The sequence below is a fragment of the Oncorhynchus mykiss genome, chromosome 26 (assembly GCF_013265735.2).
Source record: "Oncorhynchus mykiss isolate Arlee chromosome 26, USDA_OmykA_1.1, whole genome shotgun sequence".
In the NCBI taxonomy this organism is placed as follows: Eukaryota; Metazoa; Chordata; class Actinopteri; order Salmoniformes; family Salmonidae; genus Oncorhynchus; species Oncorhynchus mykiss.
In genome coordinates this window covers 28,892,089-28,919,280 of record NC_048590.1, presented here as the reverse complement: position 1 = coordinate 28,919,280, position 27,192 = coordinate 28,892,089, and the positions used below count along the sequence as shown (strand labels likewise).

Sequence of the window (27,192 nt, the reverse complement as noted above, 5' to 3'; positions counted from 1 at the left end):
GCAACAAAGATAAGAATACGAACATAAAGTAAATGGCTCAGTAGAATAGAATAAACTTTTTAGCAGAAGTATAATACAGTAAGGCACAATTTATAGTTCAATATGTACACATGTGCGTATCAGGGAAGGGGGGATTGGGAGGCAAGTTTTTAAATTGTGCATTATTAACAATAGTAATTAAGAGTCTGGTAGTAGCAGTTGTGATATGTGTGTATCATGAATGAGCATGTGTGTGTGTGTGTGTGTGTGTGTGTGTGTGTGTGTGTGTGTGTGTACAGATTGGGATTGGACAGAGCAGTGACAGAGGAACAAATTGGGAGCACTGAAAAGGGATTACATTTACAGTAAAATGTCACCCAATCACCTGATCAATTTATATATTTTTCACCAACTTAAGCCTATCATAACTCATTGTCATCTACCTCGCTTACCCACACACACTCTCTATTTCACTCTCTGTGACATAAATTAATCTATAATTATTACACAGACAGAAGTTAATCAGTAAACTCACACTGTCACACAGACATAATGTAATCAAATGGATATTGCTTTTCCATGTTCAGTTGATGCCTTTGAAACTCTCAAAGCTATTGTTAGCATGTCTGTGTGCATGTATGTACACATTTGTGTGATTCAAACTGTGATTTATTCAGCAAAGGCAATGTGTGGGTAATGACCTTATACCAGGTCAGTGCTTAAAGTGTGAGAATGTGTGTGTGTGACCCTGTAGAACATTAGCCATCCATCATAGGGTTCACCATTTAGCCTCATCCACACAGCAAGATTCTGATAAACCAGACATAGAAAAAGACACACTATTCTCTGTTCTGCTGTTGCATCAACACTCTCTCACTCGCACAAACATTCTGATCTGAATGAACCTGCAGGGGGGTGGCTTGTTACCTTCTCCTTTTATCATTTTCTGTTCATCCAGACATCTGCTCAGTCCTTCATTAGTAGTCTCTGGTGTGTGAATTTTGCCAGGGGAGATGCTAGTTGTTCAGATATCACATAAAGCTGCCGACTCGGCTACCCCCCCCCCCCCTCCAAACCCCATCTCTACCCTCACTCACAGATGGTGAGTGGATTTGGTTAATCGAAGCAAAAGCAGGGATTCTATTCGGAATCATTCAATGGTTCCATTAAAACAAATCATTAGATTGCACTCCCATCACTGAAGCCCTCCACAGCTATGGAAATCAACAGAGATGAGTTGGTAGTGGAGGAGTGGGCTGAGAAAGGGGAACAGAGAGCGTGAGAGAGATAGAGGAAGAATGTGAAAATGACTGTGTTCAACAGCAGTCACAGGGATTGGAAGAAGAGGTCAGCAGCGAAACAATGAGATGTCTAAAAATGCAATCTGAATCTACACCTTCTGAGCTGACAGAGACCCCTTGGCTGTTGAGGCATTTTAAGCCTCACTGTCATCTTCTCTATTACACTGTCCTTCGGATGTTTCCCTCCTGACTGCTACCTAATTAACACACACAGACAGTACAATTATTAATCAGCAAATTAGGGAATGGCTGGTACACTGGGACAAATACAGCTTCTCAAATACTCCCTTTCTCCAAATGGCCTACTGTGATACAAAGATTTGCTCATCACTTAATCTTATACCTCATCTACCTATAACATGTACTGACAGTATATTGGTACTGTATAAACAGGGCTCAGCTCAGAAGTTTCATTTGTGCTTTTGGATGGTTTTATAAAAACAAATATAGAGCATTACAAAGAGAAAGAAGAATCATCTCTCAGTATCTTTATTTGCCCTGATTTCAGCAGCTTGTAAATATTACAGGGCACCCCTGGGGGTTCTCACTCGCTTTGGTAAACCTTAAACCTTCTTCCTGAAGTGGAGGCTCTTGCTGAAGTAGACACCAGGATTGTCCTGACAGCTTCTCCTAATGAAGACTTTTCTTGGTTTTCACAAATGGCTGTGTTCCAGACTCTTTGTTGTGAATATCTTGAAAATAAATAAGCTCTCCTCTGTTTCTGTTCACTAAAGAAGACTAAAAGGCAAAACGAGGTAAGAATTCAGTGAAGTCAATATGTTTTTTTATTAAAGGAATACAACCTGCTCCAAAAAAAAAAATCAAATATTCAACAGTACATAAATATAAAAAAGTTTTTTCAAAGGCAAACAAAACCAATACAAAAGTATATATATAAAACATTTCGTGGACACATTGGCTTGCACAGCATGTTCCCAAAACCCAAAGCACAACATTTCGGTCCAACCATTTTTTTCAATAAAGTATCTGACCACATAGACGAGCTGTTCTACTGGATGCATCATTCCAAAGAAAACATAAAAATGCAGGTTAGACTGATATGAGACATTTCAAGGCCAGCTGTGGATATTATCAGATCCTAGATAATCATGAATTCATTTGCAATTTAACACCAGGTGTAAATGGGGTCTAAGTATAGATGCCGTAGAGGCAAGACTACATTTTCTTCAAACCCCTGCAGAGTGAAACAGTGCATGCACGGCTAGCCTTCACAGCAGTCCCCAGGTAAAAACACAGTCACACAATCTACTGTATTTAGTCACTTCTGGTTAGACAGTGTCAGAAAAATGACACAAAAAGGCTTTTTAACTCCTAACAAACTGCATGATAATATTTTTATTTTAATAGTGAAACTAATATGAAAAGTATTTTTTTTACTTTAAATAACTTGAATTAGCAGTACATGAGTTATTGTGCTGTCCTAAAAATACATTAGATCAGAGACCCAGGGAAATGTGACCAAATGTTGTCCTAATTGAAACAGATTAACTGTTGATATTTACAATCATAAAAAAAAATTAAGTCAGTTAGGTCTTCAATGTCTGATCACCACAGCATCAATCAAATTATATCAAATAGATCTACTTCACAGCATTGCTTGCCTCTAATTTTCATCAAAACAGGGACCAAATGTGCCCTTACTAAATATTGAAAGTTGCAAGGTCCAAAAACAACCCCATCCCACTTCTGTGATACAGATCTGAAGGGACCAGATGGGATTAAGTTAAGGGGGAGCTTCCACCCATCCAATTCATTTACATTTGTCAACACTGATGGGGTAGGGGCTAGAGAAATGATCTAGTCAGTGCTTGTTTTCGGGCCAGGCTATGGTACAATCCACCTGAGACACACAGAGACCCTCTGTTGACCCCAGCTAAGCCTGCATGAGCAGGTGCAGCAGTTGACGGGCGATGGCTGAGTTCATGGTCCACAGGAACTCTATCAGCTCTCCTTTGAGCAGCTCCTCCATGGGAACAAACTGCAGTACCTGTCTCTGGCCAACAGGAGGCAGAATGTCAGCGTCCTCCTCCCCACTGGCCAGGCAGCCCATACGCTCCTGCAGGTCACCGAGGTGGGGAACGAGTCGAGCAGCAGCCTCTGGACAGAACCCCACACATACCAGCACCGCCCCTGAAGCACCTGGAGGAGAAGGACACCTGAAGGTGACAGAGCGGAAGGACAGGTGGAGGCAAAGGACGGTTGCCGCGGTTACGCGGGTAAAGGCAGAGAGAATGGGCAAGAGGAGGGCGTCGCCGGGTCCCATGCGGCGCAGGGAGAGCAAGACACAGTCCAGCAGGTCTCTCTGATACTGTGGCTCCCCGTCATGCAGAGTGGTGTGGGCCGTAGGTGGTAACGAGGGCTCCGAACAGAACTCCAGCACCAACCCCCCAGCCTGCTCCTCACAATCCCCCCAACACGATGCTCTGCCAAAGACAAGGCACTTTCTGTTTCCCTTGCCATTGCAGGGAGTGATGTCACATTGGGCTGCCACCTCTGAGAGGATGGAGGTGGTACCAACCATTGGGCAGGAGCTACAGGGAGGGACCAGAGTCCAGGCAGCTGACCTGTCCATGCCTGAGCCTAGGGCAGCCTGCTCCAAGGCTTCATTGAGGTGGTTCAACAGACCCCCATCACAGAATGGCGAGTTCCTGACTACAGTGAGGGCTGCCCCCACTATCACAAACCAGGTGTCCATATGGCATTCTGCCAGCGGCCCTGCCAGCACACAGCCTGCCCCAGTGCCGTCGGGGCCGTGGCCTTCCACACAGGCAGCGTAGCGGCCCTTCCCAACACGCTCCTTCCAGCCCAGGGCCTGCAGCTCCCTCCGCTGGTTAAAGGAGCCCATCTGATTCTTCTGGCCCAGGGGCCTCCGACCCATTACGCTGCAACACGCTGGGGCCACTGTGTTACGAGACAACCAGCGGGCCCGCGGCAGAGAACTCACCTACACACAGGAATAGGATGAACAGCTCAAGCCTGGCTTGAACATTTTTATGCAGAACTTTGTATTAAACAAGTTACTGATAATAAATGACAGATCCACCAAAAATAAATTCAGGAGGTTTCCATCGGTCACTGAATATCTCATATTATACTCATCAAACATTATTCTTAAATTGTAGATAATTATTATCCTAGCACTTCATAATGTCTAACTAATGGTCAAAGGGAATCAGCAAACTTTTATCGAGCTATAGGCTTCGCTATCTACTTTAACTTTGCATATTTGCCACTCTTACCTGGAAGCGCTGCAGGTACTCCTGAGCAGTGCAGTCCCTGATGTTTTCCAGTCGTTGCCTCTGCTTCTCATTCAGGCCCTCAAACATTCTCAGGTTTTCCCAAATCGTCCCTGTCTGTAGGTCATGGAAGTAGGAGCACACTTGCTCATGTTGCGCCAGGAACGACTGTGGGAGGAGCTGGCTGGGGAATAGGGCCTCACGGGCAGCCAGGTCTGACCCGAAGTGACGGATCAGCTTGGACAGCAGGGGCCTCACAGCCTTCTTACCATCGTAGTGAAGACAGACGACATACACCTCAGAGTTCCCTGCTTTGCTGGTTGCCGGTTTGAAGACGCTGACGGAGCGGAAGCAGCAGTTTAACAGGTAGAGCAGGCAGACAGAGGAGTGCTCGTACAGAGTGAACATCTTCAGTACAAACGAGCCACCTGGGTCCAGAAGGAGGAGTGCTGCCGCAGCCTCGCAGTAGTGCAGCGATGACACCAGGGCCTCCTGCTCATCAGGGTTCCCCTGACAGTCAAAGCTCCCGTCCGCCGTCACCACGTCAATACTGCGCATGTTACCCACAAAGGTCTGCAGCTCCAACAGGTGCTTCTGACTCATGATGTCTCCTGTGTTGTCCGAGCCAAAGAACCACCAGGGCAGAGTGTTGACGATGAGGCGGTCGTCTGTGATGGTGGTGCCCCCTCCGTTGGCCTCGTGATAGGGGTTGAGTGTGTTGGCTGCCCAACTCCAGTCACAGTAGCACGTGTGCTTGCTGGTTTTGAGATAGTGGTTCAGAGCGGCGATGAAGGCCCCTGGAGCCTCACACAGGTGAACAGTGTTCAGCTCCCCGCTCTGCAACGCATCCTCTGGCAGAAGGTTGAAGGTGCCCAGGATCTCATAGAACTTGCACCAGGCCTGAGTGCAGATTTCGGCATTGGAGGCAGCTCGCACAGTACCAATAACCTTCCCGGCACGGTTGGTGGAATTGGTATGCTGGTGCCAGACTTCCAGATCCTTATCGCTAAGTCGGTTCTTCACCTCATTTAGTGACGTCTTCAGGGTCTGCAGGAGGATGTGGTCCTGGGCCGGGTGTCTCAGTGCTTCACTGGGGTCAGGGATACACCACTCCCCATTGGCCGGTTTGACGTATGTCCTGACTTTATTGAAGAGTTCTCTGACCTCTGCAACTACTTCCGGGTCAAAGGCTTCCACATCAGTGGGCTGCTGCCTGCCAGCTTTCCTCCTCGCTCCCCGGCCCCAACTCATCCTCTCCACCAGACGCCCTGCAGCAAAACAAAAAAACAACCGATGTGATTTGATGACGTCCACAATGCTATACAATGCATGCCCTGCATAATGTAGATATCAGGAAACTGTATTTTATTTACACTCATATTTGTTGACTTTTTAGTTTATATGCATTAATGCCTAGTGTAGCTCCTGCGTCACTCTATATATGCATGGGCAGTGGTTGATTACTGATTTATATGTACACTAGACTAATGGCTGGTACCATAACGAATTCTACCAAGTTATGGTCTCGGAGTCTGAACACACTAATAAAATAGGCCTAACTGAATAAACCTTTCTAAACACATAACCATGCCCGCAATCATTCTGAAAGTCCAGCTACATTGTTGCTATCGTGATTTAATTACGATGGAATAGTAGGCTTTTCCTTATGTTATATGGACATTTGGCAGTGTACATTAATCATTTTCTGCATCTGAATCAACAGGGTGGGTTTGTAAATTCAACCTGGAGTGACAGAGTGTGCTCTGGGCGTTTGTAAATTCAGAGCGTTTCACTCTTGGAGCATTCAGAGCGCTCACTGGACGCTCCGGCCAAAGAAGAGTAGGGTTGATCCGAGCGTTTTGACCTCACAACCGCAGTCAATCACCCAAGCGAACTGGCTAACGTTGGCTAGCTACTTCCAGACACAAATGAGAGAACACCTCACTCTGACCATTACTCACCCTAGCAGAGCAGGTTAGGCTGTTTTCATGTAATTCAGAGCTTTGGTGACTAAATGGGGTGCTGGCAACAAGTTAATCACGTTTTTTTGCAGAAGTTTACGGATTCCGGCCATATTGAACGGGTGTTGAGTGTTCGTAACTTCATAACGTTATTCTGCGCTCTTGCATACTCAGACGAGAGTGCTCTGAAATCGGAGTAGATAGACAGAGCGAATTTAGGAACGCACTCACAACAAGCAGGCAGGACAGCTTACTACACCTCTGACTAGCTAGCTAACCAACCTCCTACTAAATAAAGCTAGCCAAACGTCAGGCATTTCATACAATGTGCCTAAAGGCGAAACAAGTAAGCGAAATCATTTATTTACATTTTATTGCTGGCTATAATACATATTTAAGGCATACATAACTAGTTGTTTAAATGGCCACACATCACACGGGCTATGACATGATTCTGTGAGTTGCTAACAGCATTTGTCCCCCTCTCCTTGCAGGTGCAGCGGCTACGTCTGTGTTGCTAAGCAATAAACTACGGGGTCGACTTTTAGGCCTACACTCATTTCGTTAGCTAACTAAGCTAGTTTCTCTAGCGTTAGGGAACATATCCTAATGAATAACATTAACTCTACTATACCTTGCTTGTTTACTGTACAAACACTTCCATAATAGACACACGTTTACAACGCTTACGGTCGTTAATTTGTGTTTGTAACTTAAGCTTCCCGCCGGTCAAAATGCTAACTTAAAAGGTTCATACCTAGCTAATGCTAGGCCAGCTAACATCCTCTTTCTCTCAGCACAGCTAGCTTCTCAGCAGACATTTATTTTTTTATGAGACAGATGTGCGCCCCCCGAAAAAAATATACTTCTTCGGTGAGGTTTAATGGCGGTTGGCATCCAATATGTTGCATTACCGCCCCCAACTGAACTATAGATCCATTACACTTAAAATACTAAATGGGAATGAGAAAAAAATAAAATACAAATAAATTATTATTACCCTATCAACTAACCCTATACTCATTAAAACCCATCACCTTATTCCACGACTTTAACCCTCTCTGATCCTACCCTAGGCCAACAGCCCGAGAAGATGGGACACCACCGCTCAACACAACCTGTAACTCTTCTGAAGTTAAATCTTGTATACCTAAATACTTCTCTGCAGTTGCCACCACAGCATATATTTAATGTGATTTTACTTCCCATTTCTGCAATACAGTTGACATCTATTACTATGAACACTAAGAAGCCAACCTTACTGAAGCATAACTCACTGATTGGCCTATCCCTCTGTACTGGCACAAATCTAACACTCACTGGGATCCTCACCCTTGACCCATCCTCGTCCACTTACTTCACTGCCTCAGCATATGACACCTTCTGCACTACTCTTACCCTGGCCACCTCAACCTGCCTCTCTAGGCCCATAGACTTCCGATCCCCAGCAACATGAGCACCCTTACAATTGACAAACAACTTTATCCACCGAAACTTCCCAATCCTCTGTCACATGCCCTCCGGCACACTTCCCACATCTTAGAATCTCCCTCTTACACACTGCTGCAACATGAACATAAACATTGCACCTGAAACAGAGCACTGGATTCTGCACAAAAGCTCTAACCAGATAACTGATATATCCTAACATGACTTTGTCTGGTAGAGACTGACAATGACTCTGTTTCACCATGCTCCCCACTGGGTCTGGGTCGCACCAAATGGCAGGCATCACAAACACCAGGAATGTTCAACTTCAATTGCTACACCTCCACACTTAACGCTACCACAGACAGCTAAGAGCAAAGCAAGAAACAGATATTTACCCACGTTGCATGACACAAAGCACCTTCTCCCTCTGGTCATAAGTAACACAAACAAATATCACAAGTCCACTACAGGTTACCTTTAATTGATTTAAGATTCTTTGGGATTGGGTTGGTGGATCGCATCTGACTTAAGGTGAATACACTGCCACCTACTGTACTGGAGTGTGAGGCCAGGCACAGCCAAACTACATAAAATTATGTCCTTAGTCCTGTTCCTCTAAAGAAAGTGAAATAGAGCCTTAAAACACCACTTCCCTCCCCCCTCTGCACCACCAAAACCCCAACCCTGTCCAGCCTCTAACCCTTTTACACAATCTCTCCTTATCTACGCTATATAATTCCCAAAATATCAACACATACTCCACCGTTTCCTCCACTAAACAGTCATCACACTGACCTGTTTCATGTCTCCCTATCACAATGTGGCATTAAAACCTGTGTGCCCAAACCATAGTCTACTCCACACAACTTCCTCTCACCTACATCCCATACTCCCCACCTCTTCCTTTACTGATCATTGCATGTGAGAAAATTGGCTCCCTTGACTACTAGGATCCCACTTCCTTTGCCAAAAATCAAACCCTTTTGCTCGGATCAAGGACTTGAATTCCCTGCGGCCCAGAGGGACCTCAATATATACCCTCTCGCCTAACAGCACTCTTAGCCAACACATCAGCCTTCTCATTACCCTCCACACGCACATGGGTGGGAACCCAGAAAAAGCTTACCACCACTCCCATTAGCAGCACCATCATCTCCAAAAACAAGTCTCCCCTATCTGACCTGCCCATCGTCACATTACTCAACACTACTCAACACTGCAGCCGAATCAGAGCTGATCATCACTCTGAATGTTTCATCTCCTCCACCAATTTTAAACCTATTATCAAGCGCATCAACTCGGCCGCATACACTGACACATAATCAGTTAACTGCTTGAATGTGCTAACGTTGTTCTTCTTATTTAAATGTGTATTGGCGGATCGAAACCGTGATGTGCATACACCGCCACCTACTGTACTGGAGTCAAGGCCTCCCTATTCATCTATCCCTCTCATCTTGCTCTGTGTTTCCACCTACTATTCTGGAGTGTGAATTCATTACACTTCGTAGAAAAATTGCAATACCAACTTACCTTATACCCATTAACGCCACCCCAGTTATCACTCCTTTCAACAGCTCCCTGCTCCCTAGGTGCTTGGGAAGAAGCACCCGTTTCCTCTGGGTGGTAGAAATGTAAAAAATCATCACGAGTCCACTTCGAGTTACTTTCACCAACAACAGTCTCCAACCTTTTCTCCACCCAACCTGACACCACATATGGATCTTCCAGAAGGCAAGGAAACATTCTCTTTAGAAATCTCAGTCTCACTGGGCCAGAATCTTTTCTGTTCAAAATAAAACAGATCTGATCCCTACACAGGCTCCAGGTGAACTGGGAGGGCGGGCCGTCTCCCGGCGCCAGTACCCCTTCAAGTCTTCTGATGTAAACACCTGAAGTCTCAAAAACATTTCTGCTGCAGCCACAAGTTTCTTTGACTTCTTTGACCCTTGAGCCATAAAGTTTAGAACTGTGGCGATGAACGCCACAAACTCCACCTTATAACAAACAGGGTATCTTTTGAATGGCAGCAAACATTTACGACAAGCTGTGGTGCATCCACTACCATATCTTCATTAGCTTCACTTGTTTTGTCAACTCTTTTAATTGCCTCCACATAGGAGATTCGATTGACCGCTCAAACTTTTGCCACCTCAATCTCTTTCACCCTTACAGGACACTCCAGGAACTTGGGATCATGATCCCCACCACAATTGCAACACCGTTGTCCTTCTACACACCGTTCTTCCTATACTCCATCCGTCTGCACAAACTTGAAACATGGCCAAATCCTTTGTAATTTTTTACAATGCAATGGTTTGGTGAAGAAAGCTCTTACAGCGAATCTTACATAACTAGGTTTCACATTCGTAGGTAGATGCTCTTTATTAATAAATAAAACAGGATGACAGACTTTCTTATTTTTCTCCGTTCACCCAGCGGGTAAGGCGCCGGACACCAACTACACCAGGAATTCTCTTCATGTATTTAATGTTAACATCCCCTGAAATGACTCGGGGCGCTCTGCTCTGAAGTTCAAAGCATGATACTTCTGTTGTATTGATTCTTTTGAGGCATACTGCAACCTTTGTTCTACAGAAACCTAATTAATCAGAATAATAGCACTTCTGGTCACTTTGATAGATTCCACTTTTCCCAGAGTATGTTTCACCATCTTCGACACCTCAAACGGGTCTCCCATGTATGCATCCTTCACATACACAAATATCTATCCTCCATTCCAACTTTAGATCATTTCCTTTTTGTTTCATTCTTTGACACTACTGTTGTCCATTCATCTTCACCAACTTTGCTCAACGCACTGCTCGATTCAACCCCGGCATTCACTTCCACCGTCTTCCTCCTAAACGACCACTTCCCATTTTAGGACTCTTCTTTCCCAGTCCTAGTCATCCCCCCATTATTAGGCTATATCTAAGTTTACATTTTATCACTCTTTTGCTTCTCCACCAGATCCATATGTATTTTGTGCATTTTATAACCAATAAATCCAGTCTGTGAACCTCATCCAGACAAACACCCACACAAAACCCATAGTTTTAATCCATGTTTGCAACATAACATTTTGAAAAGATTGGATGACAACGACCTTAAGATGCCTGGTTGGAAATGGGCAGTGCTTGACTTGGTCTGAAATAGGTGTCGGTACTATTTCTGGGTCCCGGTACTGTTTGTATTTAGGTGCTGGAACTTTAAGCCAATATTTAAGGTGTTGGAACTCAAGCTGTAGAACATTTGAGGTGCCAGTACAGTTCTTGTGAGCTGGGGCCCGAGTCAAGCACTGGCAATGGGGCCATTAGGGAAATCCCACACTAAATAGAACTGATCCAGAACAAATTAAGTGAAGTCTGACATAAGTCCTTCTCTGACTGCACCGAACCATTGGGAAACCAGCAATCCACAACTTCACCCCCATCACCCAATGTCTCAGCCTGTCGAGTGGAGCTGCGGGTGATGTAATGGCCTTAATTTGACATGATAATGGTTCGTTTATTAGTCTGAGAGAACAACATAAGAACTGTGTGCACTCTACCCATACTGCCTTGAGGCGCGTACATCTGTGCTCTGTCTCACAGTATGTTCCCAAATTACTACTGCTGTAACTGTGATAAGAGTTAGACATCTTAGAAATGACTCCCTTTAGAGACACATGCCAGTAATGACAGAATGGGGTCGAAGAGTTGGAATTATTGTACATTTAAAAAATGTTATTCACTAACCAAAAATATATTGTTTATTTGTGACATGCTTTAGCTTGAGGAAGTCTCAGCCTTTTCTCCACACTTGAGGATGCCATTGTCCTATTCAGACCATTTTAGAAAAGTATTTGTTTAAAATGATTTTATTACCAAAGTAGACCTGTTACAGTTGAAGTTGGAAGTTTGCATACACTTAGGTTGGAGTCATTTTTCCAACAATTGCTTACAGACAGATTATTTCACTTATAATTCACTGTATCACAATTCCAGTGGGTCAGCAGTTTACATACACCAAGTTGACAGTGCCTTTTAAACACCTTGGAAAATTGTAGACCCCCACAAGTCTGGTTCATCCTTGGAGCAATTTCCAAACGCCTGAAGGTACCACGTTCATCTGTACAAACAATAGTACGCAAGTATAAATACCATGGGACCACGCAGCTGTCATACCGCTCAGGAAGGAGATGTGTTCTGTCTCCTAGAGATGAATGTACTTTGGTGCGAAAAGTGCAAATCAATCGCAGAACAACAGCAAAGGACCTTGTGAAGTTGCTGGAGGGACTGGTGCACTTCACAAAATAGATGGCATCATGAGGTAGGAAAATTCTGTGGATATATTGAAGCAACATCTCAAGACGTCAGTCAGGAAGTTAAAGCTTGGTCACAAATGTCAAGGCTGTGGGTAACTGATGAAAGGAGTCAGGCGCAGGAGAGCTGAGATGTGTGGACAAGGTATTTAATTCAAGAAAACACCAGTACAAACACAATACTATGTATAAAACCCAGCAATAATAATACCAGCCATCAGATACAGCCTAACAATAAAACAAACACGCACACAAACATGGGGGAACCCAGAGTGTTAAATAATGAACATGTAAAGGGGAGGAATTGAAACCAGGTGTGTAGAAAACAAAGACAAAACAAATGGAAAATGAAAAGTGGATTGGTGATGGCTAGAAGGCCGGTGACGTCGACTGCTGAACGCCGCCCGAACAAGGATAGGGACCGACTTCGGCGGAAGTCGTGACAGCAAATGGGTCTTCCAAATGGACAATGACCCCAAACATACTTCCAAAGTTGTGGCAGAATGGCTTAAGGACAACAAAGTCAAGGTATTGGAGTGGCCATCACAAAGCCCTGACGTCAATCCCATAGAAAATTTGTGGGCAAAACTGAAAAAGCGTGTATGAGCAAGGAGGCCTACAAACCTGACTCAGTTACACCAGCTCTGTCAGGAGGAATGAGCCAGAATTCACCCAACTTATTGTGGGAAACTTGTGGAAAGCTACCTGAAACATTTGACCCAAGTTAAACAATTTAAAGGCAATGCTACCAAATACTAATTGAGTGTATGTAAACTCCTGACCCACTGGGAATGTGATGAAAGAAATTAAAGCTGAAAAAAATAATTATCTACTATTATTCTGACATTTCACATTCTTAAAATAAGTGATCCTAACTGACCTAAGACAGGGAATTTTTATTACGATTAAATGTCAGGGATTGTGGAAAAACTGAGTTTAAATGTATTTGGCTAAGGTGTATGAAAACTTCCGACTTAAACTGTATTTGTCTGCCACTTTTTATTTTTCTTACTTTATTGTGTTTCCCTCTCTAGAGAGATGTTTCACTCTTCCTCTATGACAATGTGTGTTGTTTGCAGTTGTCTATGTCAATGATATCAATGTCTCTTCATGATGTCACTATCATTGTGTGTGTATGTGTGTGTGTGTGTGTGTGTGGTAGAGGGAGCAGTGTGTTGGAACTGTAACACACGAGAACAGAGACACTGCTGCTGAATGCTGGAAACAGGGCGGAACTTTTGATGCCATCATACACTACATTACCAAAAGTATGTGGACACCTGCTCGTTGAACATCTCATTCCAAAACCATGGGCATTAATATGGAGTTGGTCCCCCCCTTGCTGCTCTAACAGCCTTCACTCTTCTGGGAAGACTTTCCACTAGATGATGGAACATTGCTACGGGAAATTGCTTCCATTCAGCCACAAAAGCATTTGTGAGGTCGGGCACAGATGTTGGGCGATTAGGCCTGGCTCGCAGTGGGCATTTCAATTCATCCCAAAGGTGTTCGATGGGGTTGAGGTCAGGGCTCTGTGCAGGCCAGTAAAAGTTATTTCACACCAATCTCGATAAACCATTAATGTATGGACCACGCTTTGTGCATGGGGGCATTGTCATGCTGAAACAGGAAAGAGCCTTTCCCAAACTGTTGCCACAAAGTTGGAAGCGCAGAATCGTCTAGAATGTAATTGTATGCTGTAGCGTTAAGATTTAACTTCACTGGAACTAAGGGGCCTGAACCATGAAAAACAGCCCCAGAACATTATTACTCCTCCACCAAACTTTACAGTTGGCACTATACATTCAAGCAGGTAGCTTTGGTGAAATATAATTAATCACCCCAGAGAACGCGTTTCCACCTCTCCAGAGTCCAATGATGGCGAACTTTACACCACTCCAGCTGACACTTGGCATTGCACATGGTGATCTTAGGCTTGTGTGTGGCTGTTCGGCTATGGATACCCATTTCATTAAGCTCCTGACAAACAGTTATTGTGTTGACTTTGCTTCCAGAGGCAGTTTGGAACTCGGTAGTGAGTATTGCAACCGAGAACAGACGATTTTTACTGTCCCATTCTGTGAGCTTGTGTGACCTACCACTTTGCAGCTGAGCCGTTGTTGCTCCTAAACATTTCCACTTCACAATAACAGCCCTTACAGTTGACCGGGACAGCTCTAGCAGAGCAGAAAATTGACGAACTGACTTGTTGGAAAGGTGGCATCTTATGACGGTGTCACATTGAAAGTCACTCAGCTTTTCAGTGTGGCCATTCTACTGCAAATGTTTGTCTATGGAGATTGCATGGCTGTATGCCCGACTTTATAACTGTCAGCAACGAGTGTGGCTGAAATACACTAATTTGAAGGGGTGTCCACATACTTTTGTATATACAGCGTATTTGAATGTAGTGACAACAAGAGACACACACGTTCCTTCTACTCTGCAGTTTTTTTCCCCCAATGATTGTGAACATCCGATTACATCTGATTAGGAAGAACCGAGCTTAAAGTGTCCTCTAACTGTCAACTCAATTACTGAATAACAGCCTGAGATAGGCAGAAGCAGAGGGAGAGAATGATGGAGGGGGAGAGCCAGTTAAAAACACTGCAATATTTTTGTGTAGTTCTAGTACACATTGGTTGTGTGTGATGTCTGCATTGTGCTGTACTGTAATTGTGGCCCAGCTGGGCTCATTGGTGTGTTTCACACATTCCCATTAGGTGAGAATTTTGGCTCGGATGCAGAAAGAATTTGAGGCTGTGTGTGTGTGTTTGTGCATGTGAGTGCTTGTATGTATCCATGTGCTGTGAATACATGTGCACTGAGTATACAAAGCATTAGGAACACCGGCTCTCTTCATGAAATAGCCTGACCAGGTGAATCCAGGTAAAAGCTACGATCCCTTATTGATGTCACTTGCTAAATCCACATCAATCATTTGAAGGGGAGGAGACAGGTTGAAGAAGGATTTTTAAGCCTTGAGACAATTGAGACATGTTTTGTGTATGTGTGCCATTCAGAGGGTAAAAAAAATGTGAGTGCCTTTGAACAGGGTATGATAGTAGATGCCAGGCTTTTGTTTCAAGAAATGCAACACTGCTGGGTTTTTCACGCTCAACAGTTTCCCGTGTGTATCAAGAATGGTCCACCACCCAAAGGACATCCCGACATGCTTTTGACACCTTGTAGAGTCCATCCCCCGATGAATTGTGGCTGTCCTGAGGGGGGTTGGAACTCAATATTAGGAAGGTGTTCCTAATGTTTGGTATACTCACTGTATTTCATGCACATACTGTATATTATGTCATTTGTGTTTACCTCCTCTTATCCCAGCTTCCAGTTATTCCATAACTCTTAGAGAAACCCTGATGAGCTTCCTGCAGGGACAGCAATCCCTCTCATTACCAATCAGAGCAGCAGTGAGACGATAATTGCAATATCTGCCACAGATTACAGCGTTAGCATTTTTTCTCTAAATTAACCTATTAACATACAGCCTTCCAAAATAAAAACACCTAGAAATAGAAGAGAGTTGCTCCTTGATGGTGCCTTCAATTACATAACCAATCTCTTAATCTGTGGTACAGATTAAGAAAATGTACTTTATTTAAGCTCTGATGTGTGTTTTAGATACCTCAGGCAGTATAGAGCATGATTTTGGTTATGATAGCCTGCTTGTGCTTGGATCACAGGGCAATCTGTCAGCTACTAGGGACAGAATTATTGTATATTTGAAACACCTGTACAATCTTCAAATCACACAAATTTATACACACACACACTCACATGCACACTCACATAGACACACATGTTTCAAGTTTTCTCACACAGTCTGACAGCAAGATAACAAAGCAAATGATGTGTGACTAAGAGGATTAAAAGTGTTTCTGATTGATCATCTGAGCAGTGTTTCCCTCTCAGTCACTCCCTGCCAGTAAAGATCTGGGGGGGGAAACGCACAAACCCCAATCTCCTCTCTTTCCATGTGAGCAATAGTAATCATTAACATATTCTACCGTCAGCTTGTGAGCTATCAGAGCTGTGTGTGTTCGTGTGCGTGATCTTGTGCTGCCACTGTCACATTGATTAAATGCTTGGCGGTCTGTTCCATTGTCTTCCTGTTCAATTTACATAATAGTATCCAGTAATTATTCAATTGTCTTCAAATAGTGCCACTTTATTGAATGTAAGGAATTTAATTTGCCATGGGCAAATTAGGAGGCAGATGTAATGATGTTACACTGTTGTGAATGTGTATAAGGTATAAAGGCTGCATGCGTGTGCGTGTGTGTGTTGTCAGCAGCCTGATCTGTGGTTTCATCCTATGACTCTCTATGCATAGATACAGTACATCCCTCCTTTCCCCACTCTGTCACATAACTCATTCACACACCGACTCACACACATACGCTTCACACTCTGCTAGGGTTCAGTCCGTTATATCTGGAGTATTTCTCCTGTCTTAGCTGGTATCCTGTGTGAATTTAAGCATGCTCTCAAATTCCCTCTCTCTTTTTGTTCTCTCTCTCTCTCTCTCTCTCTCTCTCTGAGGAGGACCTGAGCCCTAGGACCATGCCTCAGGACTACCTGGCCTGATGACTCCTTGCTGTCCCCAGTCCACTTGGTTGTGCTGCTGCTCCAGTTTCAACTGTTCTGCCTGTGGCTATGGAAGCCTGACCTGTTCACTGGACGTGCTACCTTGTCCCAGACCTGCTGTTTTCAACTCTCTAGAGACAGCAGGAGTGGTAGAGATACTCTGAATGATCGGCTATGAAAAGCCAACTGACACTTACTCCTGAGGTGCTGACCTGTTGCACCCTCTACAACCACTGTGATTATTATTATTTGACCCTGCTGGACATCTATGAACATTTGAACATCTTGGCCATGTTCTGTTATAATCTCCACCCGGCACAGCCAGAAGAGGACTGGCCACCCCTCATAGCCGTTCCTCTCTAGGTTTCTTCCTAGGTTCCGGCCTTTCTAGAGAGTTTTTCCTAGCCACCGTGCTTATACACCTGCATTGCTTGCTGTTTGGGGTTTTAGGCTGGATTTCTGTACAGCACTTTGCGACATCAGCTGATGTAAGAAGGGTTTTATAAATACATTTGATTGATTGATTGATTGCTATAACTACTGATTCTGATGTTGGTTAACACTTAAACAGTCTTATTCAGCATCTCTGCTGTCGGGCTCTACACTGCACCATCACTGATATACCAGTACTCACCGCTGGGATAGAGGGAGGTCAGTGAGGAGGGAGAGGGGGAGAGAAGAAGAGATGCAGAGCAACAAAAAAATAAATACGTATAAAGGGAGAGAAAATTGAAGTGTTTCCATATGTTCTGTCATTTCGAGGTGCAGTCTTTATTTACAATGTCTCATTGTGGAAGAACTCATTCAGTCGTCCTGCCTTCATCCATATGACAGACTGCCCCCTGCCACAGCTCTGCAACATGACACTGCAAGCTGACTGGACTGTAGCTGCATATCTGTTGTGATTAGTTGTGATGGCCACAAAGGAAGAATCATTTATGAATGCACATACATGTCTATGCATACATACATACATACAGTGGGGAGAACAAGCATTAGATACACTGCCGATTCTGCAGGTTTTCCTACTTACAAAGCATGTAGAGGTCTGTAATTTTTATCATAGGTACACTTCAACTGTGAGAGTCCAGAAAATCACATTGTATGATTTTTAAGTAATTAATTTGCATTTTATTGCGTGACATAAGTATTTGATCAGAAAATAGGAACTTAATATTTGGTACAGAAACCTTTGTTTGCAATTACAGAGATCATACGTTTCCTGTAGTTCTTGACCAGGTTTGCACATACTGCAGCAGTGTTTTTGGCCCACTCCTCCATACAGACCTTCTCCAGATCCTTCAGGTTTCAGGGCTGTCGCTGGGCAATACAGACTTTCAGCTCCCTCCAAAGATTTTTTATTGGGTTCAGGTCTGGAGACTGGCTAGGCCACTCCAGGACCTTGAGATGCTAATTACGGAGCCACTCCTTAGTTGCCCTGGCTGTGTGTTTTGGGTCGTTGTCATGCTGTAAGACCCAGCCACGACCCATCTTCAATGCTCTTACTGAGGGAAGGAGGTTGTTGGCCAAGATCTCGCGATACATGGCCTCATCCATCCTCCCCTCAATACAGTGCAGTCGTCCTGTCCCCTTTGCAGAAAAGCATCCCCAAGGCCTCCCGGGTGGCGCAGTGGTTAAGGGCGCTGTACTGCAGCGCCAGCTGTGCCATCAGAGTCCCTGGGTTCGCGCCCAGGCTCTGTCGTAACCGGCCGCGACCGGGAGGTCCGTGGGGCGACGCACAATTGGCCTAGCGTCGCCCGGGTTAGGGAGGGCTTGGTCGGTAGAGGTGTCCTTGTCTCATCGTGCACCTCCTGTGGCGGGCTGGGCAACCAAGGTGGCATGGTGCAGCTGGCTTCCGGGTTGGTTGTGCGCTGTGTTAAGAAGCAGTGCGGCTTGGTTGGGTTGTGTATCGGAGGACACATGACATTCAGCCCGTACGGGAGTTGTAGCGATGAGACAAGATAGTAGCTACTACAACAATTGGATACCACGAAATTGGGGAGAAAAAGGGGTAAAAAATAAAAACAATTTAAAGAAAAGCATCCCCATTTTAGATTCCGTCTCTCACAGTTGAAGTGTACGATAAAAATTACAGACATGCTTTGTAAGTAGGTGTATCAAATACTTGTTCTCAGCAGTGTATCAAATACTTGTTCTCCCCACTGTACATAGATCAATTTCCCCATGCAGTGTTGATTTAGCAGCACTACATCAATATGTTATTCTAGACTTGACTTCTGACTCCCATGAACCTCAACTTTAAAAACATGATGAACCTCAAACAGAACCCGGGTACAATCATAATGATGTTGTTTTATTGATAATGACGCTGGCAAAGATGACAGTGCTGGTGATTTTGGTTGTTCTGATGGTGATGGTTATCAGAATTTGTGGAAGATCTCCATAATGGCAATGGTAGTGCTCTGTCCAAAAATGAAGGCTCCAACAATTACAGTAATCACACCCCACACAGTGCACACCACCCTGCAGACAGGGAGAGAGAGAGAGACAGAGGGACAAAAGAGAAAGAAATGGGTGGAATCAGATACATTCATGAATGTTTACAATAGTAATGCAATAGTATGCAATTTAACTCATGTTTTGTGGGCATTTTGTGATTAAATTCAAAACCACCAGGTGATCTCATAACTTCAAACTACTCCACTCACCTGACTTTGGGCGACACAGGCTCTGACTGCATAGTGAATACCAGGCAAAGCCCTGCAACACGCATCTCAATGTTAGTTGACACAAGTTTTACACAAACACAGGATCAGCTCAACACAGGAACGCATGTGAGTCACAAACAACCTCAGACACATGCCTACATACACACACACACACACACACACACTTTGTTTCATACCAGGAAAGATAAAGATGAAGAAGGCACTGATTCCTCCGATAACGCTGATGACCTCACTCATGTCAGGGACGAACATGGCGATGAGGAGGGTGATTGTGATCCAGATGACAGTCAGAATCACTCTGCAGCGGTTCTCAAACGAGTGTGTGACTCCACCGCGCCGATGGCGACGAATTCGCAACATCAGGTCCAGAATGACAGACCTGTGCAATGAACATAAATGTACACACAGACTCAGTTACATGGTAACACACAGAAACAATTGCTTGTGCTGTCCAAGTGGGACCCTACCTTCCCAACAGAAGTATAATTGGATAGATGGTGATGATTGATATTCCAAATAGCAGTCTGGCAATGATCATGACCACATCATTTCCAGGATATGACATCAGAATATCAGCCGCCACTGTGCGCCCAAACGTCAGGAAGCCAAAAATACCTAAGAACAGAGAAAGGAATATGTCTGACAGCCTGACAGCTCCTACAATAGCTCCCACAATGCACTAAACAGCTGGACATCAGGTCCTGTTAGAATACTTCCTTGCATCCTAAAATCCATCCTTCTTTCCTTGAGGTATTCACTGCTCAATGCTAAAACCATCCAACTGCTTTCACCAATCCAACCACTTTTATCAGTAAGTTACTTCAAGGAAGGAGGGACCATGCCATGATTGACAGGCCAGCTCACCTGTAAGGGTGTAGATGAGCAGACAGAAGAACATAGAGATCACAGAGATGATCACCCAATGGGAGAGCTTCTTGTTCTCCATGCTGCTGTAGATGGCTATACAGGCCTCATGGCACTGCAACACACAAACACACATTCATATACATACTAATAATACACAAACAGAGTATAGGTGTTGTAGCAGTGTAACACACACACAATCAAAATGCATAACCCTATAGTACAGATACTGTCTCCAGACTTCAAACAGTTAAAAGTTTGTTCTGTACCTGGAAGCCAAAACAGATGGTGGGGACGACGCTGAACATTGAGGCACATGAATCTTTTCTAGAAAACATAGAAGACAGGGGATAACATATTATCACACATATCATATGCACAAGTATACTCAAACTTGCCGAAGAAACACGTGCACACAAACACACATGCACATACATACATACACACACTCATACAAACCAACTTACACACTCACTGACCCTTCACTGTGCTCTGGGGTAATGACGGCTGAATGTTCGTCCATCATGTAGTATTTGACAATGACAGCCACACAGAGATATGTAGCAGCTAGAGTGCCCAGCACACTGAGTGATACAGAGAGAGTCAAAGAGTCAAAGAAAGATAGGGGAAATAGGGAGTCTGAATAACCATGTAGTATCCCAATTTTTAACACACACAGGCAAGCACCCCCGCTCCAACCGACACACCTGGTGTATTTCTGGATGCCAATCTCTTTGGGGATGGAGAGAGGGAGGATGAAGATGAGGCACATGATGAAGAGGTGGAACCGTTGGTCCGTGTACCAGTGGTACGGTATCTCGCCCTCTAAGGACCCCGTCACTGTCTCATACAGAGACACACACACTGGAACACATACAGAAAACATTCATAGATACACGTTAAAACATTTTCAGGACGTTGGTGGCTCTATCGGTATATCAGATAACAGCATCCATTTATAACTGTGGCTATGGGGCCATTGTGGGAACAGCGTGATGCTGTGTCAATGCTGGTCTGGACGTTATCACTCACGTTTGTCTAGCTGGTCCTGCACCACCACCAGGAAGGCCACAGAGATCATGAAGAGGTTGAAGCAGAAGCAGACCTCACACAGCTGGCCGATGGCCCCCCCACACACCTCTCGCACCACGTCCTGATAGGTATTCTTTCTGCTGATGGATGAAGCATAGCCCAGGATGATCAATCCGCTGATCAGGAACACCAGTGATACCTGGGGGTCGGGGTTGAAGGAGAGTGTTTTGCAGTACAGATATCATTATGTCTGAGCACATTAATGGTTCCAGTGCTATTCTCCCTTCCTCCCTGAATTGAATCCCTAAAATTGTTTGGATAAGTGCTAGAAGTTTGACAGGGAGCTCACATTTGGCAATTTAAATGAAAACCATGTTCCCCATCAATGATACAGTGAGATGGAAACCACTAGACTAATTGTTTGTTGTAGCCCTGATGGAGTAAATCATCCACCCATCAGACACATACAGAAAGAACCACAAATACACACACAGGCAGGCCTTGCTGCTATTACAGTATACATGCATGGGCGCCTGCCTGGCTCCTGACCCATGAGCCCTTCATTAGAGTTAGCATGTGAAAAGATGCATCTCATTCACACCAAGGAGAGGAAATTCAACAAAGCAGGCCTAGGCCATGGGTGTATGCGGCCTCACACAGGCAAACACACACACACAGGGGCAGACTGGGACCAGAAATCAGTCCTGACATTTCTAACACACCGACATATTTTTTCCTCAAGGCACCCATTATTAGCCAGTTAATGATCATTTTGAGCAACAAAAAAACAAGCAAAACAGGCCCACTGGGCTAGAAATGGACCAGACCATCTGGCATTTGCCCAGTATGCCAGTTGGCCAGTCCACCATTATGACACACACACAAACTAATATGAGAACATTTAAGTATTAACAGGATGAAGAAAACTAATTTTGACTTTAATGAAGGGTGCAATAAGGTGCGTGCTTCTACAACTGCATTGCTTGCTGTTTGGGGTTTTAGGCTGGGTTTCTGTACAGCACTTTGAGATATCAGCTGATGTAGGAAGGGCTATATAAATACATGTGATTTGATTTGATTTGCTATGACTTCCACATATTTCCCATAGTGTATGTTTGATTGAATTGACACCAAGTTACAGCACATTTCTTGATTGTGTGGACAAAAAAATTTTTTTCTGTTTGATTACTTTACTCTTTTTTTTAGAACAATCCCACTATTTTGGTTCTTGATTTTTGATTGCGCTCACCATTTCAACGCTGATGGCTTTATTGACTCCTCCCGCCTTCTCGAAAGCCCACGGGAAGTTAAGCAATCCCGCGCCTAGGGCAGATTTGAGCATGATGAAGATGGCACCGAACGAACCGAGCCGTGGGGGATCCGCGTGCGAAGCAGATCTCGCCAAAAGGCTGATACTCTCACGAGCAAGTTCTTCCATGTTTGGCCACACAGGTCACCGTCCTTGTCAGTCTTTGCAGTACAGTTTCCTGGAGTCGGGATGGCAGATGTTACGGTTGCGCTTCAAAGCACTTCTGCCTTCAAGTGCGCCTTGAGCCTCAAATAGCTATAGAGTGTGAGGAGATTAATTTAAGTGTCGCTGAAGTTTCCAGTCCCATAGAGTCCTCAGCGTTATGGCTTCAGAAAGAAAAAGTAGTCTTTCATACATTTGTGCTATATATACTGTATATATAGGCCGACCCTAGGTGGCGGCTCTTTCTGTCCATGAGGCATCCACGCGCATCGCCATGATTACACAAGAGAATCCGAGGTGGACTCAAATAAAACAGCCAACACATTTCACTCTAAGGTGACAAATATGACACCAGGCTGCGACCGTTACTGTGTGTCTGACTGTGTGTGTGTGTGTGACTGGGACACCTGTAATCTCACTGGGTACATACTTAAATTCAATGTAATTTCCACGTTTGTTACACGTGATTTAATTGAAATGACGTGTAACCAACGTTGATTCAACCCGGGATAATATTCCCTATTTCACCCCATACAGAACTACCCCATACAGAACTAATCAGTCGATATAATCGAGAACAATCATCAGAAATCAAGCGATATGAATCAGACAGTGGGGCGCCGTCTGACGCACTAGTTGGTCCGAAGGTTCAAATCATCGTTTCATATCGTAATTTCTGAGTAGGGGGTAATGATCATTTTAATTGTGCTGTAACTGAAACTAGAATATCTTTAGATGTCCTATCCTTTCGTCAAATATACGTACTGGGTTTTTAAAAGTGTTTTTACCCCGGGATAGCCAGCTAATATATGACCCATAGTAAGGAAGAACGTGCATTGAGTGCAATTCGATCTACAGTACATCTACACCACGATGTGATATGTTGATTTGAACCTTCTGACCAACTAGTGGGTCTGGCTGCGCCCCACTGTCTGATTCATATCGCTTGATTTCTGATGATAGTTGTAGATTATATCGACAGATTGCATTTGTATCTGGTGACTGTTGAGTGATTATCAGCTCTTTGTCCAGTTATATGAAGAACAGTGGCTGGCAGCCGCTAGTATAGGAACAGAGGAGCGCGGTACATAAAGGCGCATGTGCGTAAAATTGATGCGAGCGACATTCGTCTAGAATTCGAGTTAACTCAGACGACACAGAGGCCCACTGAGAGTAAAATATGCTCAAAGGAATTCGGCATGTTCACAGGAATTCGGCACGAGAGTGACTCGTGCCAAAAGCAAACAGTATCACCTGAGCAAATAGGATAACGTGACGAGTGCTGACAGCGAACCTGACAACTGCATGGTTTAATGTGGCTTATTCATGAGGATCTAGTCTCCCGTGGCCATCCTTGCAAAATGAAATGAATTGTATGATCAGCAGGTAAACGTTTGTGATTTACAAGTACAAATGGTCATTTTGACAGATGGAAAACCCTCCTTGTTTGCAATGTGAACTTTAGGATCAGGAGCAGGTCAGGGGTCAGAGGGTCATCTCTCAGGTGGACCTGACAAATAGCATGCAGCAGAGGGCTGTCAGACAATAGAGAATACATTATCTCAGGTTCTTCCTATTTCATTGTGTGTGGTATGCAATGTATCTGAGAGAAAAAGATGCAGGTGCTGTCTGGAGCTTCAACATTCACATCATCTAGGTCAGGGAGATCATGTGGAGAGTCATGTGACCTTTAGTCAGGGGATAAGGCTTTAAATTAAGGTTAGAATCAAGAGAGGTCTGGGGCAGTCTGTGCTTTTGGATAAGACACTGATGGAGAGGGACAATATTTTTTGCTGATAATGTAAATGAGTACATTAGCAGTTAAAAAAAAAATCACATTACATGTAACTATTTACATGTAATCAGTTACTCTCCAACCCTGCTCTATGATCACCTCAGCTGTCTGAGATTTTGGCTGGCCACATACTGACCACTCAATTCAATTCAATTCAATTCAAGGGCTTTATTGGCATGGGAAACATGTGTTAACATTGCCAAAGCAAGTGAGGTAGATAATATATAAAGTGAATATTTAAAGTGAAAAACAATACAAATTAACAGTAAACATTACACATACAGAAGTTTCAAAACAATAAAGACATTACAAATGTCCTATTATACAGTGCCTTGCGAAAGTATTTGGCCCCCTTGAACTTTGCGACCTTTTGCCACATTTCAGGCTTCAAACATAAAGATATAAAACTGTATTTTTTTGTGAAGAATCAACAACAAGTGGGACACAATCATGAAGTCGAACGACATTTATTGGATATTTCAAACTTTTTTAACAAATCAAAAACTGAAAAATTGGGCGTGCAAAATTATTCAGCCCCCTTAAGTTAATACTTTGTAGCGCCACCTTTTGCTGCGATTACAGCTGTAAGTCGCTTGGGGTATGTCTCTATCAGTTTTGCACATCGAGAGACTGAAATTTTTTCCCATTCCTCCTTGCAAAACAGCTCGAGCTCAGTGAGGTTGGATGGAGAGCATTTGTGAACAGCAGTTTTCAGTTCTTTCCACAGATTCTCGATTGGATTCAGGTCTGGACTTTGACTTGGCCATTCTAACACCTGGATATGTTTATTTTTGAACCATTCCATTGTAGATTTTGCTTTATGTTTTGGATCATTGTCTTGTTGGAAGACAAATCTCCGTCCCAGTCTCAGGTATTTTGCAGACTCCATCAGGTTTTCTTCCAGAATGGTCCTGTATTTGGCTCCATCCATCTTCCCATCAATTTTAACCATCTTCCCTGTCCCTGCTGAAGAAAAGCAGGCCCAAACCATGATGCTGCCACCACCATGTTTGACAGTGGGGATGGTGTGTTCAGGGTGATGAGCTGTGTTGCTTTAACGCCAAACATAAAGTCTTGCATTGTTGCCAAAAAGTTCAATTTTGGTTTCATCTGACCAGAGCACCTTCTTCCACATGTTTGGTGTCTCCCAGGTGGCTAAAATAAATAAGAATGCGAATTGGAAACCCTAAGCACTCTCTCTAGCTTCTCTGCTTTTTGTAGTTGCTCTCTCTCGCAATGCTACCATACCTGTAGACTTCCAGTCGTTGTGCTAACACTAGTTAGCATTGACTCACGAAACTACCGCTACTTCATACTGCATGCAGACAAACAAATGGAATCTATGAGTTCATCTGACTCTGGGTATGTAGAACAAGAGCTTAAATGTTGTTATCTTGTAGTATCAGTACTTTATTCTGCTACTGTGCTTATTCTCCCTCTGGCTGACCTCTCACCCTCTTGTTGCTAGCTCTCTAGCTGATCTCTGTCCAGATCCTGTCTTTCCGGGTGCAAATGTATACGAGTGTGTGTGTATGTGTTTGGCATATATATCCTACAGTGCATAAAATTTCACTTTGCATCTTTTATTAAGGTTTGCATTTTTCATTCAACTCTCCAATTTCTGTCTCTAGTGGGATACAGGTCCCTCGGGATCGGAAGAACCCCTTGTTCACCATCTGCACGCGTGCATTCTTCTTGTAGGGAGCCTCCAGGGGTTTGTCTACATGCCAGCCGTACATAGACGATGAGAGGACAGGCACCCGTCTACCCCTTTCCTGGTGCAACAGGACAAAATGCTTAATCAATCATTGACATCAATAATGGGCAGTAAGAGTTCTAAGTGGACTGGCAAAAATGAAGAGACATCTTCAGAAAGATTATGGCCCAGAGAAGAAGCTTTGTAAATACTTACCTCCTTATTAATGTTCAGTGTAAGGTTCACAGCCTTGTCATCACGTGACACTTTGGGTTCATACCCCTCCCTGAGATGGAACACAGCATCATAAACCCTTCCTTGCTCCTCACGCTGTGTATACAAAAAAAACTGTGATTAACAGTTGGCTAATGCCATCATTGGAGGTAGTAGTGTCCCTGGAAGCATATTTTAGAGGAGGTAGTGCCATATAGCTTAACTACAGGAGTCCTGGTTTACAACAAGCCCTGCCCCGGATGTAATCTGCCTAAATGACTACTGCCACGTAGCACTTACGTCAGTAGCCATGAACTGCTTTGAAAGGCTGGTCATGACTCACATGAACACCATCATCCCGGAAACCCTAGACACACTCCAATTCGCATACCAACCCGACAGATCCACAGATGAGGCAATCTCAATCGCACTTTACACTGCCCTTTCCCACCTGGACACTTCCCTTTCCCACCAGCTCAGTGTTCAACACCATAGTGCCCACAAAACTCATCACTAAGCTAAGGACCCTTAGACTAAACACCTCCCACTGCAACTGGATCCTGGACTTCCAAACGGGCCGCCACCAGGTGGTAAGGG

At 44.1% G+C, this 27,192-nt stretch overlaps 2 protein-coding genes across 11 annotated transcripts; both read right to left on the bottom strand.

Annotated features, from left to right (window-relative positions):
* Nucleotides 1-2,036: 2,036 nt before the first annotated feature.
* LOC110506576 (cap-specific mRNA (nucleoside-2'-O-)-methyltransferase 2) lies at nt 2,037-9,268 on the bottom strand. 9 transcript variants are annotated; one of them, XM_036963866.1, is made up of 4 exons: nt 9,056-9,268; nt 6,499-6,683; nt 4,541-5,805; nt 2,037-4,245 (listed from the first exon to the last, which is right to left on the bottom strand). In XM_036963866.1, the coding sequence occupies exons 3-4, from the start codon at nt 5,786-5,788 to the stop codon at nt 3,175-3,177; spliced, it is 2,319 nt and encodes a 772-aa protein (XP_036819761.1). In that variant the 5' UTR covers nt 5,789-5,805; nt 6,499-6,683; nt 9,056-9,268; the 3' UTR covers nt 2,037-3,174. The 9 variants fall into 9 exon arrangements, with proteins under 9 accessions (XP_036819761.1, XP_021441975.2, XP_021441977.2 ...); XM_021586300.2 differs by lacking the exon at nt 9,056-9,268 and adding an exon at nt 7,133-8,281; XM_021586302.2 differs by lacking the exon at nt 9,056-9,268 and adding an exon at nt 7,256-8,281.
* Nucleotides 9,269-19,130: 9,862 nt separating this feature from the next.
* LOC110506232 (putative sodium-coupled neutral amino acid transporter 8) lies at nt 19,131-23,185 on the bottom strand. 2 transcript variants are annotated; one of them, XM_021585638.2, is made up of 10 exons: nt 22,670-23,185; nt 21,421-21,619; nt 21,096-21,252; nt 20,856-20,972; nt 20,658-20,715; nt 20,389-20,503; nt 19,992-20,139; nt 19,701-19,903; nt 19,504-19,555; nt 19,131-19,318 (listed from the first exon to the last, which is right to left on the bottom strand). In XM_021585638.2, exons 1-10 carry the CDS (start codon nt 22,856-22,858, stop codon nt 19,216-19,218), a joined length of 1,341 nt encoding a protein of 446 aa, XP_021441313.1. In that variant the 5' UTR covers nt 22,859-23,185; the 3' UTR covers nt 19,131-19,215. The 2 variants fall into 2 exon arrangements, with proteins under 2 accessions (XP_021441313.1, XP_021441314.1); XM_021585639.2 differs by having other exon boundaries at nt 19,152-19,318; nt 20,868-20,972; nt 22,670-23,184.
* Between the last annotated feature and the right edge of the window lie 4,007 nt (nt 23,186-27,192).